This window comes from Thunnus thynnus, chromosome 22 (genome assembly GCF_963924715.1).
Source record: "Thunnus thynnus chromosome 22, fThuThy2.1, whole genome shotgun sequence".
NCBI classification, from domain to species: domain Eukaryota; kingdom Metazoa; phylum Chordata; class Actinopteri; order Scombriformes; family Scombridae; genus Thunnus; species Thunnus thynnus.
The window spans coordinates 15532510-15544507 of record NC_089538.1 but is presented as its reverse complement, the minus strand read 5'-3'; the positions used below and the strand labels follow the sequence as shown (position 1 = coordinate 15544507).

The following is an 11998-nucleotide window of genomic DNA, read 5'->3' as shown; positions in this document are numbered from 1 at the left end:
TTGATTTGCTCATACAGCCTAGAAATGTTTTTTTTTTTTTTTTTTTTTTGTCATGTGTGGACAGATTCATTATAAAAATATGAAGTTATTTAAGCTTGAAAACAATGATCAGGCTGCATTTTAACTGTGAAGTAATCCATGAATGCTACATAGCAGAGACAGAGTCTAACTTCAGCACCATTAAACATTCAATTATAGGAGATTAGAAGAGAAACACACACCTGACTGTCCAGAAGTCAAGTGAATTCCTGTAAATGTGCAAGAGACTGAAAGTGAAAATCAAATCTCACACACAACACAGCCTATGAAATGTGTATTTATGACATTTATGGCAACTTAATTTAGGTCAGGGTTCACTGTGCAGGAATCTCACAGTGGCAGAGGTATCTAGATCAAGATATATTTCCTGGTTCAAGAGTTCTATAGAAGTGTACAAAACATTATCTCAGATCAGGTTAAACCAGGAGAACAACAGGAAAAACATGAGTCAGGCTGACTATGGGGAAGATGACAGTGTGAAGGAGCATGACAATAATCCTGAACACAGTCTTGCAAATTGATTCTGCCACAAAGACAAATGTGGTCAAAAGTCTTTAAATGATCAAATCTGGCTGCACCGACAGTGAGAAACAATTTGAATCAGCAAAGTGATTTGCTGTTTCCACCTCCTTATAGTTCAGTCCACTGATCATTTGTTCTTATTTAGATAACTTGAACATTTATAGTGAAAACATTCTCAACATCTATTTAACATGTTTTCCAACTTTATTCATCTTCCATCAGTAAAATAGTTTCAAGTGTGATTCCCTCATGTCCAACACTCCCCAATAACAACAACTATTTCTGTACAGGTGACAGTCACATGATGTTCAATAGATCATGGTTTACAATCTGTAGCTGAAGTGTGTTAGAAAGAGTGCAGGGAGTGTTTGCAGTGGACACATATCAGAGAGATGATAAACAGGGAGAAGACCATGTGACTCATCAGAGACACATGTATAAAATCACACACAACAAACTTCATTAATGACTTTCCTGTAATTAGTGACTTTAACACAAACACAATGCATGCTGGTCCTTAGTTTCTAAACACCTTGATTTGATGCGATTAGTGAATGAGTGAATTTAGTCAACACATGCATTGTAAAAGTTCCAAAAGTTCATAGAAATTTGGGTAACACTTTAACTTTTACCACTTTCATTTTTAGATTATAACACTACATGTAATTGCATATTTATATCACAGTTAACACTTGTGTCTCTAACTGTTCAATAAAAGTCAATAAGGCAGGGCAATCTCTCCTGCCCTATAAACTATATGACATGTGAGATGAGTCCAAGGCATTTGTTTTTTAATCTTTATGATCATTTTTCAATGTTTTTTTTTAACTTCCATTACAATGTTGAGACATCAAGGTACAATTATTTATTAGAAGATTCCAAAAGTAACATTTCCTTCCTGTAGTACACATTACTCACATCTTACATCACAATTTATACATTCTTTCCAGTGTACTTACATCAATGCAATTTTTAAAAAAAAAAAAATCAAAAATAAATTCAGCTCATTTTTGGTTCAAAGTGACACACAAACTTTAAAATTTTTCAACTTTTTATACATATTTTACATAAGTCAGTGAGTAAGGTTCACAACGGTACTTCGCTCTTCAGAATGCTAAGATTAACTGATCTTGCCTAACTGAAAGTGGAAGACAGATTAATACATAGTCTTCTAATTTTATTCAGTAATATTTCAGAAGAACCCTACTGCTTATAACTTTTTCTCAGGACAGACATGACCAGGAAAAAAGACGGCTTAGGAGGGGTGATGTTACAATTCTTCAACCTAGAACAAATGTAATGAAAAAACCTATTATATGTAGAGCCATTTCTCAGTAGCATAGTTTGTCCTATTTTATTACTCAAGCAACAAGAAAGTTTTCTTGGGTAGAGGCCTGTTACCTTACTGTTAGTATATGCATGTGTGTGTATATATATATATATATATATATATATATATATATATATATATATATATATATACATACATAAAGAGAGAGAGAGAGAGATATGTATAAAGTTTCACATGGTTTTGTTGACATTGTATTTGGTGTGTGTAATGTTTATAGTGTTTTAATTGGGGTGGGGTTAGTGATGTAATTGTATTTATGTATGCATGTAAGTTAAAGCATGTGTATACATTTAAATTCTTAACATGGACCCCAGGAAAAGGGAAAAGTAGCTGTTGCCTTGGTAGCAATTAATGATCCAAATAAACAATTAATGATAATAATAATAGTAATAATAAAAAATTAAAAAAAATACTGACATCCTTAGAATTAATTTCCTCTTACACTTTCTTGCACTAGGTCCAGTTGTAATTTCCTCATCTATTACCAGCTTCTCCTCATTTCTCTGTTTGTCCACACAAACAGAATCTTGCTCCTGTTTAACCTCCTGAAATTCACTTTTATTCTGTCTAACATTATCTAATGTTGCTTTACCCTGATGCTTGACATCCTTGTTGTGGTGCTGTTTTGAGGGATTTCTTCCTTTACTTCTCGTAGACTGTTTGTGTCTTGTTGTCTGTTCACTGTTCTGATAATCAGCTGTACTTTTCTGACTGGTTTGATCAACATTGTCTTGTCCCTCACCATGGTTATTTTTCACTATGATCTTTTCTCTCTTTACTGCAGGCTTATCATCTCCAGTCTTTATCTCAGTGTCTCTATTATTATCCACTTTTTTCTTATTATTATTTTCCTGTTTGTCCACAGTGTAACAATCCCCTCCTGCATCCTTTTTCCTCTTTCTGGTATGATTGGAATCAGACTGGGAGCCTGCATTGTTGGACACCTCCTTGTCTGCAGCTTTCACTGGAAAGTGAAACAAAGATAAAAGTAAAATTAATTCAGACAAACTACTAATGTCCTTCAATCATTCAGACAACACATCAGTGAGCATAATGGAAATGGTTGCTATCTTACCAGTCTTTTTCCTGTAAAACACAAGATAAGCACTGCTGGATCTAGCGGGAAAAATATGACAAGAATGAAATGTCTGTTTCATATTCAGCAAAATGTATATTGAGGAAAAATAGATGAAAACTTACTTCATAGTGTTATCCATCTGGAATGACTGGTTATCAGGCTGTTGATGATAAGAATAACAAGGTGTTACATGATGAATAGTTTTTTTTGTCATCTGTCACATAACTGCACAAGATGAACTACTGATACTTTGGGAAAAATAACACTGGAGTGGAGGTGATCAGTCTTACCAGTCTGGTAACCATGGTATCATTAAAGTTATACCAACTCTTGTCATCCTGGCACTTGATTGTTGCAGTGTAATGTCCACCTCTCATATTACCAAAGTGATCAACAAACCCATACAGTTCATATGTCTCGTTCTGAAAACCAATAAAGGACAGAAAAGACAGATATCAAGTATTGAATTAAAAATGTTTTATGAAGTAGAAAATAATCTGTATATAGTATACCTCTGGTATCTTTAGGGTGCAGGGAACATCCACACAGCGGCTGATTTTTACATATTCCATGTAACGATAGTCAAACTCGAACCTTTTCAACAGCAGCACTAAAACCTCTGGATGGTGCTTCATCACACATTTCTAATCAAAATACACAAAAACAATAAGAGGAGATGAAGATTAGTTGGTACCTAAATAAGAAGAAACTATTTGTATCACACTTTGTCCAATACATCAATACAATGTGAAATGTGTTGCTCTAATCAGACAGATTATCAGTATAATATGACAGAGACTGAAAATCTGTGTGTTCTGTCCAAAGACTCTTCAGATAACAGGCAGAGTAGGTGAAATATTCCTATCACACCCACATCACTATACATCATCTAGCTACTCAGTGTAAAGTGCAACAGGACCGCTGGTGTTATCAGCTGTTAGCATCAGTTTACTGCCTTGACTGGTGTTCTTAGAGTTCATGTACACAATGAGTGTTTACTTATAACTCACCATAGTAGCGTCCGCTTTGTGATCACACTCATCACAGTACATCTGGTTATCTCCACTGACATCTGAAGCTTTGAAAAACTCTTTAAACCCATCCACCTGAAATACATTCATGGCAACTGAGTTTTACTTGATACATGGAATATTTCCCATCCTGTGATATATCACAAAGGCCCATGTGAATAATTTTTCATGAGATTTTATTTTCCTCAGTCACAGTTCTGAACTAAATGTCTGAAAACATTTCATTTAGTCTGCAAATGGCATATTTATTCCAATAAATGACCTCTGGCGAAATAAAATGTTTTAAAGCTGGCAGTTTTGTTCTTACCACTCTATAGTTCTCACTGTAAGAGTCCTTCAATGCAAGAGGTAAACTCCAAAATGGTCCATCAGTGTCAGTCTCTGTGTGACACTTAGAGCATATGTTCTTATGCGTCAACTGTCCTTGAAATATCTAAAAGAATACAGAGAAAGCTAAAGTGGTATCATCTGAATTTACTCACTAACACTTCACTTAAGACAACAATGTCTGTTAGATTTCATGTTGATAATGTCAATACCTGCGAAGCCTCTGGACTGGTGTGACTTAAAATCTTCTCAAAGTACTCAGCAGCATCACGTTGTTCATGCACTGGAGGTGTAATGAGTACAAATTAAATGTGCTTCTTTACTCGAGGGGTACAGTTATCATGTGACTTTTCAGAAAACTGGTCATTTGTTTAACTTATACTTTATCTGATGACAGCATTGACAGAAGAAACACTATCTCTAAATCTATAAAATGTGTGTATTCTTAATGCAGACTTTAACTGAGGCTTTTCATGTTAAGAACTACTTTAAGATGTTGCTTCATGTAACCAAATGTAAAATGATCAGTTAAAGATTTTTCCATTTTGTCTTTAAACATTCATGTAAGTCTACTTGCTAACATATACTGTACCTCTACTGATGCCCAGATTCTCTGTGATCTGACAGGTTTGAGCTGTACACTTTGTTAAATTATCAAACAAGTTTGTAAGATGAAGATCAATATTCTCAGTCTCAGGTTGTTCCCTAAACAAAATAAACACATATTGGCCATGAGTAATGCAAAAAACACTTAAATATACATGAATAGATAATAAAAGACAAAAATAGCATGGCATTATAAGTTTGGTAACAAACCTTTTCACAGCCTCTCTGAACTCTTTGGTCATGAACAGCACCTGCAGCACACTGTTCAAGTAACATGTAGCTCCCTGGTTCTTTAAGCCATGGTATCTATTGGCTGTTGAAAGGCGACAATCAGTAATGCACGTAAACTACACATCTATCTCCAAAACGTTGTTTTGAATGAAATACTGGCCTTGCAGAGGCGTGTATTTTACCTGGAGGGATAACACTCTTTTTGCTTTCTTTCATTTTGATTCCTTCGATCTGCCGAAAATATCAGTCCACGACTGCCAAATCTTCATCGAGCTGTTAGATTAACAATACAAAGGCACTCCTGAAGATCTTGTTCTCGCGTTTGTCGTGCATGTACACTCGTATCATACAAACCTCGGAATACTTTCTATTTCGCGTAACGCCACACCTACCGGAATGCTGCATTCATGGGTATTGGAAACATTGCATTAGAATCAGGTTTAGCACGACCCACAAGGAAGGTTTATAGTATTATGAGAACCTATTTCAAAACTAAATGATAAAAAATAGAAATGCAAGTAGGATTTGGCTAGTAATGACACATCCTACAACGGTGCTTGCACATTTTGAAAAATTAAATTGCGTAACTGTGTTATTATTTCATCATGAAAGAGCGTTTCAGAATATGATATATTAAGTATCAAAGACCCCCAAGTGTCAAGTGAAATTTGATAAATGTAATTTTGTCAAAGATAGCCCATTTTTTAAAAAACATGGCTGTAATTGTAATTGTTTAATTTTCTGCAATATGTGGAAAAGGCAGGCTATTGTTGTGACAGTTGAATTAATTATTAACACGTTATTTCTTGTCCTCATGTTGTTGGGGACTTGTTAGATATTTCAGGGCCCTCAGGATCCTATCAACCAGAGAATGTACTGCTCTAGTCAAGAATATGTGCTTTGGGTCATTGGCTAGACCTCCTATATCGGCACTAATGGCTTTATGACATGACATAATAATCATTCATGTGATTTCTTGTAACTGCCTACAGGAACTGATACTAAAACCTATCAAACAGGATGTGCCTGCGCGTACCACAAACATATGCCTATGCGTTTGTGGTACGCATAGGCATACGCATAGGTAATACTGTAATACAATCGTCAGAAAATATTTAATGTCCAAATGTTCTCATACTGTTGAGTTATTTTATATTTTATGTTTACACGGTATTTGTAGTTGTCTGTACTTATCTGTAACACATGATTCTTTACTTTGCATTTAGCATTTTTTGCCTTTATGTCATTACAAATAATATAATGGATGTGACTTATAATGTGCTTTGAAGAAAACTGTTTTGGTGGCTGGTGATCATAGGCATATTATGCATAATGGGTCCTTATAAATGGCACAGACTATTATCATTGATGTCTTCTACGACATTTTTAGAAGACTTGCCTGATGTGTTACTGTGTTAGTTAATGTTATTTCTCGTGATATGTTCCTGTTATTTTGTCCATCCTTTGTAGACCTGGTAAGCTACTTTTTATACAGGCTTCATACAGGTCACACTAGCTTGTTTACATTCCAGTTGATGGAAAACCACGTTACTTATTCATGTGAAACCTAATCAGAAATGAAACCGAAAATGTTTTGTCTTGTAGCATAGAGACTCGCCTACCACTGCTGTTGGTCGTCATTCAAAGAAGACAGTGGCGTAAAATGGACCCATATTTTTCAGCTGGAGAGAAGTGTTATGACCCTCGCGACAAAAGTCTTAAATTCGTCGATGGAGATGATGATTTAGATTGTAAGTAGCCGAATATGTCCTCGGTCAATTTTAAATTTGCCGAAGCATGAAAAGAATACGGATTTTAAAGTATTTTGAGCTAAGATAAACACAAGCCTAATGCTCAAGCTTTTAATAACGCTTTCGTGTGTTTTTCTCAGTTCTGTGTGAAGGCTTCAAGTCTAGAAGAGCGCAGATGTCCTGTGGTCATGCTGTAACTCCGACGTCTCTCACCAACTGGTGTCGCAGATTATTAGACGAGGTAGGATGTTATGACCTGCATTTCAAAAATACTTCACGGAAGACATTTTGAAATGTCGCTGTAGCAAAAGCTCAGGTGTAATTAGGATGAATTCCTTTTAGCTGCCTGAGGTGCTGTTATTGTGCAGTTGAGGAAGTACTTTTAGGTAAAAAGCAAAATGTAGGCTACAAATAATATCAAAAGTAAAATTAGCCTTCATGTTCTTCAGAAAATGGACACTGTCACTTATTTAAGACTGTACACAGCCCTATGAAGTTATTATCCAACTCAGAACCCAATTATGTTCCAAACACAAAAAAATATTGTAATAGTGTATTTCTACTCTAAATGCACTCATAAATCATTAGCAATAAATACTTTATGTATTTATTCTGTCCATGCCAATGAACATAGAATCTGAATGTGAGAAACCAACTAATAGTAAAAAATTACTATAGTCTTGAGAACTTTTTTTCAACAAAAAGCATGAATTTATTTATTTTTCATGAATGTTAAACTCATATCAATGAATAAAGTGATGTTTTAAAGCACATACATACATAGGCTATATATTTGGTATTATTTTAACAATCATTCAGATCCCCGACCATTACAATGGATGGATTTTTTTTTTAAAATCCTGAGTAAAAGCAATCTGTCATATGATATTTTAACATGTATAAGTAATATAATGTCTAAACATAGTTTAAACACAAATTATGTTCTATATTAATATGATTAATAGATTAAAATGTGCCATGTGCTTCCTCCTTGCCTCACGGTCAGCCGTGCTTGCTTAAAAAGGGGGTGAGGCTTTACTGCAGTCCACTTTAGATGATGTGAACACTGGCTTAAAGACATCCTTATAGACATCCTTATAGGCTTATAGACAAAAAAGTTTGTCCACTTGTGTCAAGTGAGATGACAATAATCATAGATCTAGACAATCCTAGAAAGTCCATTTGAATGGTCGGGGGATGTGAACGTGTTATGTTAATACTGATTTATCAGAGTGTATCATCAAAGTATCATTTTACTGTTGTAATCTAGACCTCATGTTTCATAGACCTATGAAAATTTGTCAGCTGAATAGGCCTATTTGTAACTGACCGGTGCATCAAGGTCGTCCAAAAGCTTTAGGAAAGCTTTATCTACCTCAATATTTGGTGTTAAACTGGCTTAAAAACACCTTAAAATTACCTTAAAATTCAATTAAATTATCCATTATTAATTATGGAATTAAGGTATTTATTAATGGGTACTTAAGGGAATAGTTAATGAATAAATTATTGGATTGAAATAAATCAAGGTAAGGTGTTTCAAAAATAAAGTTCTAATTAAGGATTTTGTACCCCTTAAAATGGATCAAAAGCCACAAAACCATCCCGGAATTTTCCCCTTAATTAGAAAACCACATGCATTTCAGTCCATTAAGTTACACATTAATCCAATCAAATTAAAATTAATGTTATTTTCTAATATTTCTAAACTCCTTGAACTATGAATATAAATGCTTAAAAATACCATAATATATTGAAATTCATGTATTAATCCATTTTAATCCCCACTTTAAGCATAAATACCTTTATACTGTTTGGATACAAATCTCTCAAAATATCATCAATTTCACCTGAAAATATTTCAGACTTTCAGGTAAACCAAGATTTTTATGATTGCCTAAAATTAATTTAAATAATAAATAAACCCAAATACTGGTTGGAGGTAAAATTATAATTCTTTAAAATATCATTAAAATATTTCTGCTAATTAGTATAAATCTAAATCCCTAATCCCATGATTCCTAAGAGAAGACCAAAATTGATTGACATGATTACTAATAGCCTACAGTACATATATACCATTAATACGATTTGTATTAACAATATTTGGTAATAACATAAATTAATAGATTATATATATATATATGTGTGTGTGTGTGTGTGTGTGTGTGTGTGTGCGTGTGTGTGTGTTAGTGAGCCAATTAGGCAGGGCTAACTCGTTTAGGTTTGGCAGTAAACAGGATGGTGTATCGGTCAGGATACAGGAATAAAGATGAGGACACGTAAAATCTTCTCTGAACTGTGCTGTGGTCCAGCCGTGTTTTTTGGGGGCAGTTCAACACTAGTATTGTCATCAGGACATAAGTCAGGACATAATCACTGTTAAGCATGAATAAGAAATGTATATATACATATATACACACATTGTGCCACCAAGACTCAGTTAAACATAAATATATCCATAAGCATCGCAGTCCCCATTTTTTAACACAACAATAGCTTAGTTACATACAAATGAGAATACTCCTCAGAGAAATCAACAAACCTCCCATATGTATTACTGACCAAGTCCCGTATATATATATACACACACACTCCCACGTATAAACTTACAAACACAATACAATTCTTTTTCTCTTTGTTTACTATACCATTTGAAGTTCTGCCACTTATTATACGAATCAGTATGAATCTATCTTCAGCTGTTCCCACATTACTGAAACTGAAAATAGGTGAGCTTCATAAAAGTAGAATTTATGGCAGAGCTGTTGTATTGGATTGTATTAGATTGCACAGGCGTCCCTAATAAAGTTCTTGGTGAGTGTGTATCTACTGTACAGGTATATACATGTACATAAATACAGGAAATAGTTGGTTGAGGAGCTACGGGTCAGGCTAATTTTGAGGGGTCGTGAGATGATTAACAGAGAAAGAAACAAGAAAAAACTAAATGTATATTTATATTTGGGTTTTTCGCCCCTTTGGACCCCAAACAGTTATTTAAATTAAACCATCTGAAAAGTTTAGAGTGAGAAACACTTTTTTCTAGAGATGGTAACAACTCATAGACATCTGAAACAAGTCAAGCAGCCCCGCACTGCCAAAAAGGGTGGGAATCACTCATTTAATCCACTACAGCAATGTCTTGTGTGTTATAAAATTATCATGTTTTTATTAAAAATTGTAATATGAAAAGTAAGTACAAACTATGTCTCTTAAATAAGTACTGTGAAGTAAAAAGTCCACAAATTGCCTCTAAAATATTTAAGTAGAAGTAGCCTTTAAAGTAGCAGAAAATACTCCACAAAAATACGAGTTCCACAAAATTATACTTAAGTACAGTTCTTTAACAAATGTATTTAATTACTGAGCATGCTGGATCACTGGGAAACTTAGAGTAATTGTAATGTTATTAGTAACACCTGTTTTTTCCTACTATGACAAATCAAAGTGTCTGCTGTGAAAATCCATTAATACTTGATCATCGGTCACAATATTGAGCAATAATTGATTTGACATTGAAATTGATTACAGTAAGTTATGAAATAATCATATATTTGATACAACCCTAGAAATACCAAGACTAGGATATTATGTTTCATTAGGTGATAGAGGGAATTAATTAACAAATGTTTAAATGCTATTTACACAGTAACCCTTCACAATATGACACTTGTAGTCAAAGTTTGACCTTGACCAAAAATCAAGACTCCAAGTGAATTCAAAGTCATTCAAATTTCCAGGATGCAGATTCTTGACACTGACATTGTTGACTCATAGCAGCCGTAGAGAATGGCTGTTAGTACAGTCTTAAGATTTTGCATAGTGTTAGTGGCTTGTTTCCAACTTGCGATTCTAATGAATTAATTTACTTTTCAATTTTTCAATAAAGGGTAAAAGCAGATTTGTGTGTGGCCATTGTCGTCAAGAGTGGTCTTACATGGAGGTTCGTAAAATGGCCCTTCTGACCCCTGAAGAAATGGAGTACTTTGAAAAGACCATGGCTGTCAATGCCATCAGGGACAACTTTCATGCCAAATTAGTAAGTGTCTCATTGAAACCACAATATTTAACAGCTGTACTTGAAAACAACATTTGCTATTTAAATGTGTTCTTCATGCTAATAAAATGGTGAAATATAATAATATCCTTCTCTATTTTCCCTCTTCTTTCACCACCTACAATATCACAGTGTCCTGGATGCAAATCTTCTGTGGTGAGAAAGGATGAATCTAATCTGAGTGTCCGCTGCACATTTTGCACTGCTAATAAACAAAAGCCCTATGAATTCTGCTGGCAGTGTTTAAATGAATGGAAAGGTCCATTTCCACGATCAGACCGCTGTGAAAATGATGGCTGCTGCAACGAGTCACTAAAATTACTGAGAACCTGTCCAGACATCGTCTTTAAGGACGTGAAAGGGGTCATTGGTTGTCCCTCCATGCGTGCCTGTCCCACCTGTGGGGCACTGCTGGAGCATGACAAAACTCAGTGTAAAAACATAGTCTGTCTCCGGTGTAAGGTGGAGTTCTGTTTTGTGTGTCTGAAGGTCACTAAAGAGTGTTTGGAGTCAAGTTCACATTTCATACCATGCTCCAGTGGTGTTGCTCCCAGACAAACCTCTATACCTGTGTGGAGGAATAAGTAATATTAACACCATACTGTGTTTGTTGATGCAACACTGTGGTCTTTGACGAATGTACACAACTGTTTCTTTGAAAGTAAGGCCCCAAATGATGAGGATGACAAATGTATCATATAATATAAATCTGAAGCATCTAGCAACTCAGATTAGATTATCTGGAATAAATGTATTATTTGTCAAAAAAGTATGTATTTTACTGCTGTTTCAAAGCCTTGATGTTAATTTTGAAAACTGTTTTACAACTATACGCATCAAGTTCATATTCAAAGACATAAAAGTTTATCAGAAAATATGATTTAAAACCAGATTAAGCGACATTACTCTCCATTACAAATATATAAAAGTATCTTAATGCTGTTATACTTTTAATTTCTTTTTTCTATTAAAATAGTCATTATCATTCTTATTTTTATCCTT

At 34.4% G+C, this 11998-nt stretch overlaps 2 protein-coding genes across 2 annotated transcripts; one reads left to right on the top strand and one right to left on the bottom strand.

Annotated features, from left to right (window-relative positions):
• Positions 1-3108: 3108 nt before the first annotated feature.
• Positions 3109-5515, bottom strand: LOC137175110 (uncharacterized). The gene is made up of 9 exons (XM_067580806.1): positions 5368-5515; positions 5165-5267; positions 4941-5053; positions 4561-4631; positions 4329-4454; positions 4001-4096; positions 3503-3634; positions 3281-3412; positions 3109-3150 (listed from the first exon to the last, which is right to left on the bottom strand). The coding sequence occupies exons 1-9, from the start codon at positions 5399-5401 to the stop codon at positions 3109-3111; spliced, it is 849 nt and encodes a 282-aa protein (XP_067436907.1). The 5' UTR covers positions 5402-5515.
• Positions 5516-6760: 1245 nt separating this feature from the next.
• On the top strand, positions 6761-11671 carry LOC137174714 (uncharacterized). Its single transcript, XM_067580172.1, has 4 exons — positions 6761-6936; positions 7077-7177; positions 10829-10978; positions 11129-11671. Exons 1-4 carry the CDS (start codon positions 6849-6851, stop codon positions 11582-11584), a joined length of 795 nt encoding a protein of 264 aa, XP_067436273.1. The 5' UTR covers positions 6761-6848; the 3' UTR covers positions 11585-11671.
• The last annotated feature ends 327 nt before the right edge of the window (positions 11672-11998 follow it).

What these genes read in the sequence shown, in the direction of transcription:
- LOC137174714 (XM_067580172.1), top strand. Translation starts at nt 6,849, where the DNA reads ATGGACCCATATTTTTCAGCTGGAGAGAAGTGTTATGACCCTCGCGAC. An exon ending in TGGAGATGATGATTTAGATT is followed by an intron (nt 6,937 to 7,076) that starts GTAAGTAGCCGA and finishes TGTTTTTCTCAG; the next exon opens with TTCTGTGTGAAGGCTTCAAG. An exon ending in GTCGCAGATTATTAGACGAG is followed by an intron (nt 7,178 to 10,828) that starts GTAGGATGTTAT and finishes TTTTCAATAAAG; the next exon opens with GGTAAAAGCAGATTTGTGTG.
- LOC137175110 (XM_067580806.1), bottom strand. Translation starts at nt 5,401, where the DNA reads ATGAAAGAAAGCAAAAAGAGTGTTATCCCTCCAG. An exon ending in ACAGTGAGAACTATAGAGTG is followed by an intron (nt 4,097 to 4,328) that starts GTAAGAACAAAA and finishes AATGTATTTCAG; the next exon opens with GTGGATGGGTTTAAAGAGTT. An exon ending in GCACCCTAAAGATACCAGAG is followed by an intron (nt 3,413 to 3,502) that starts GTATACTATATA and finishes ATTGGTTTTCAG; the next exon opens with AACGAGACATATGAACTGTA.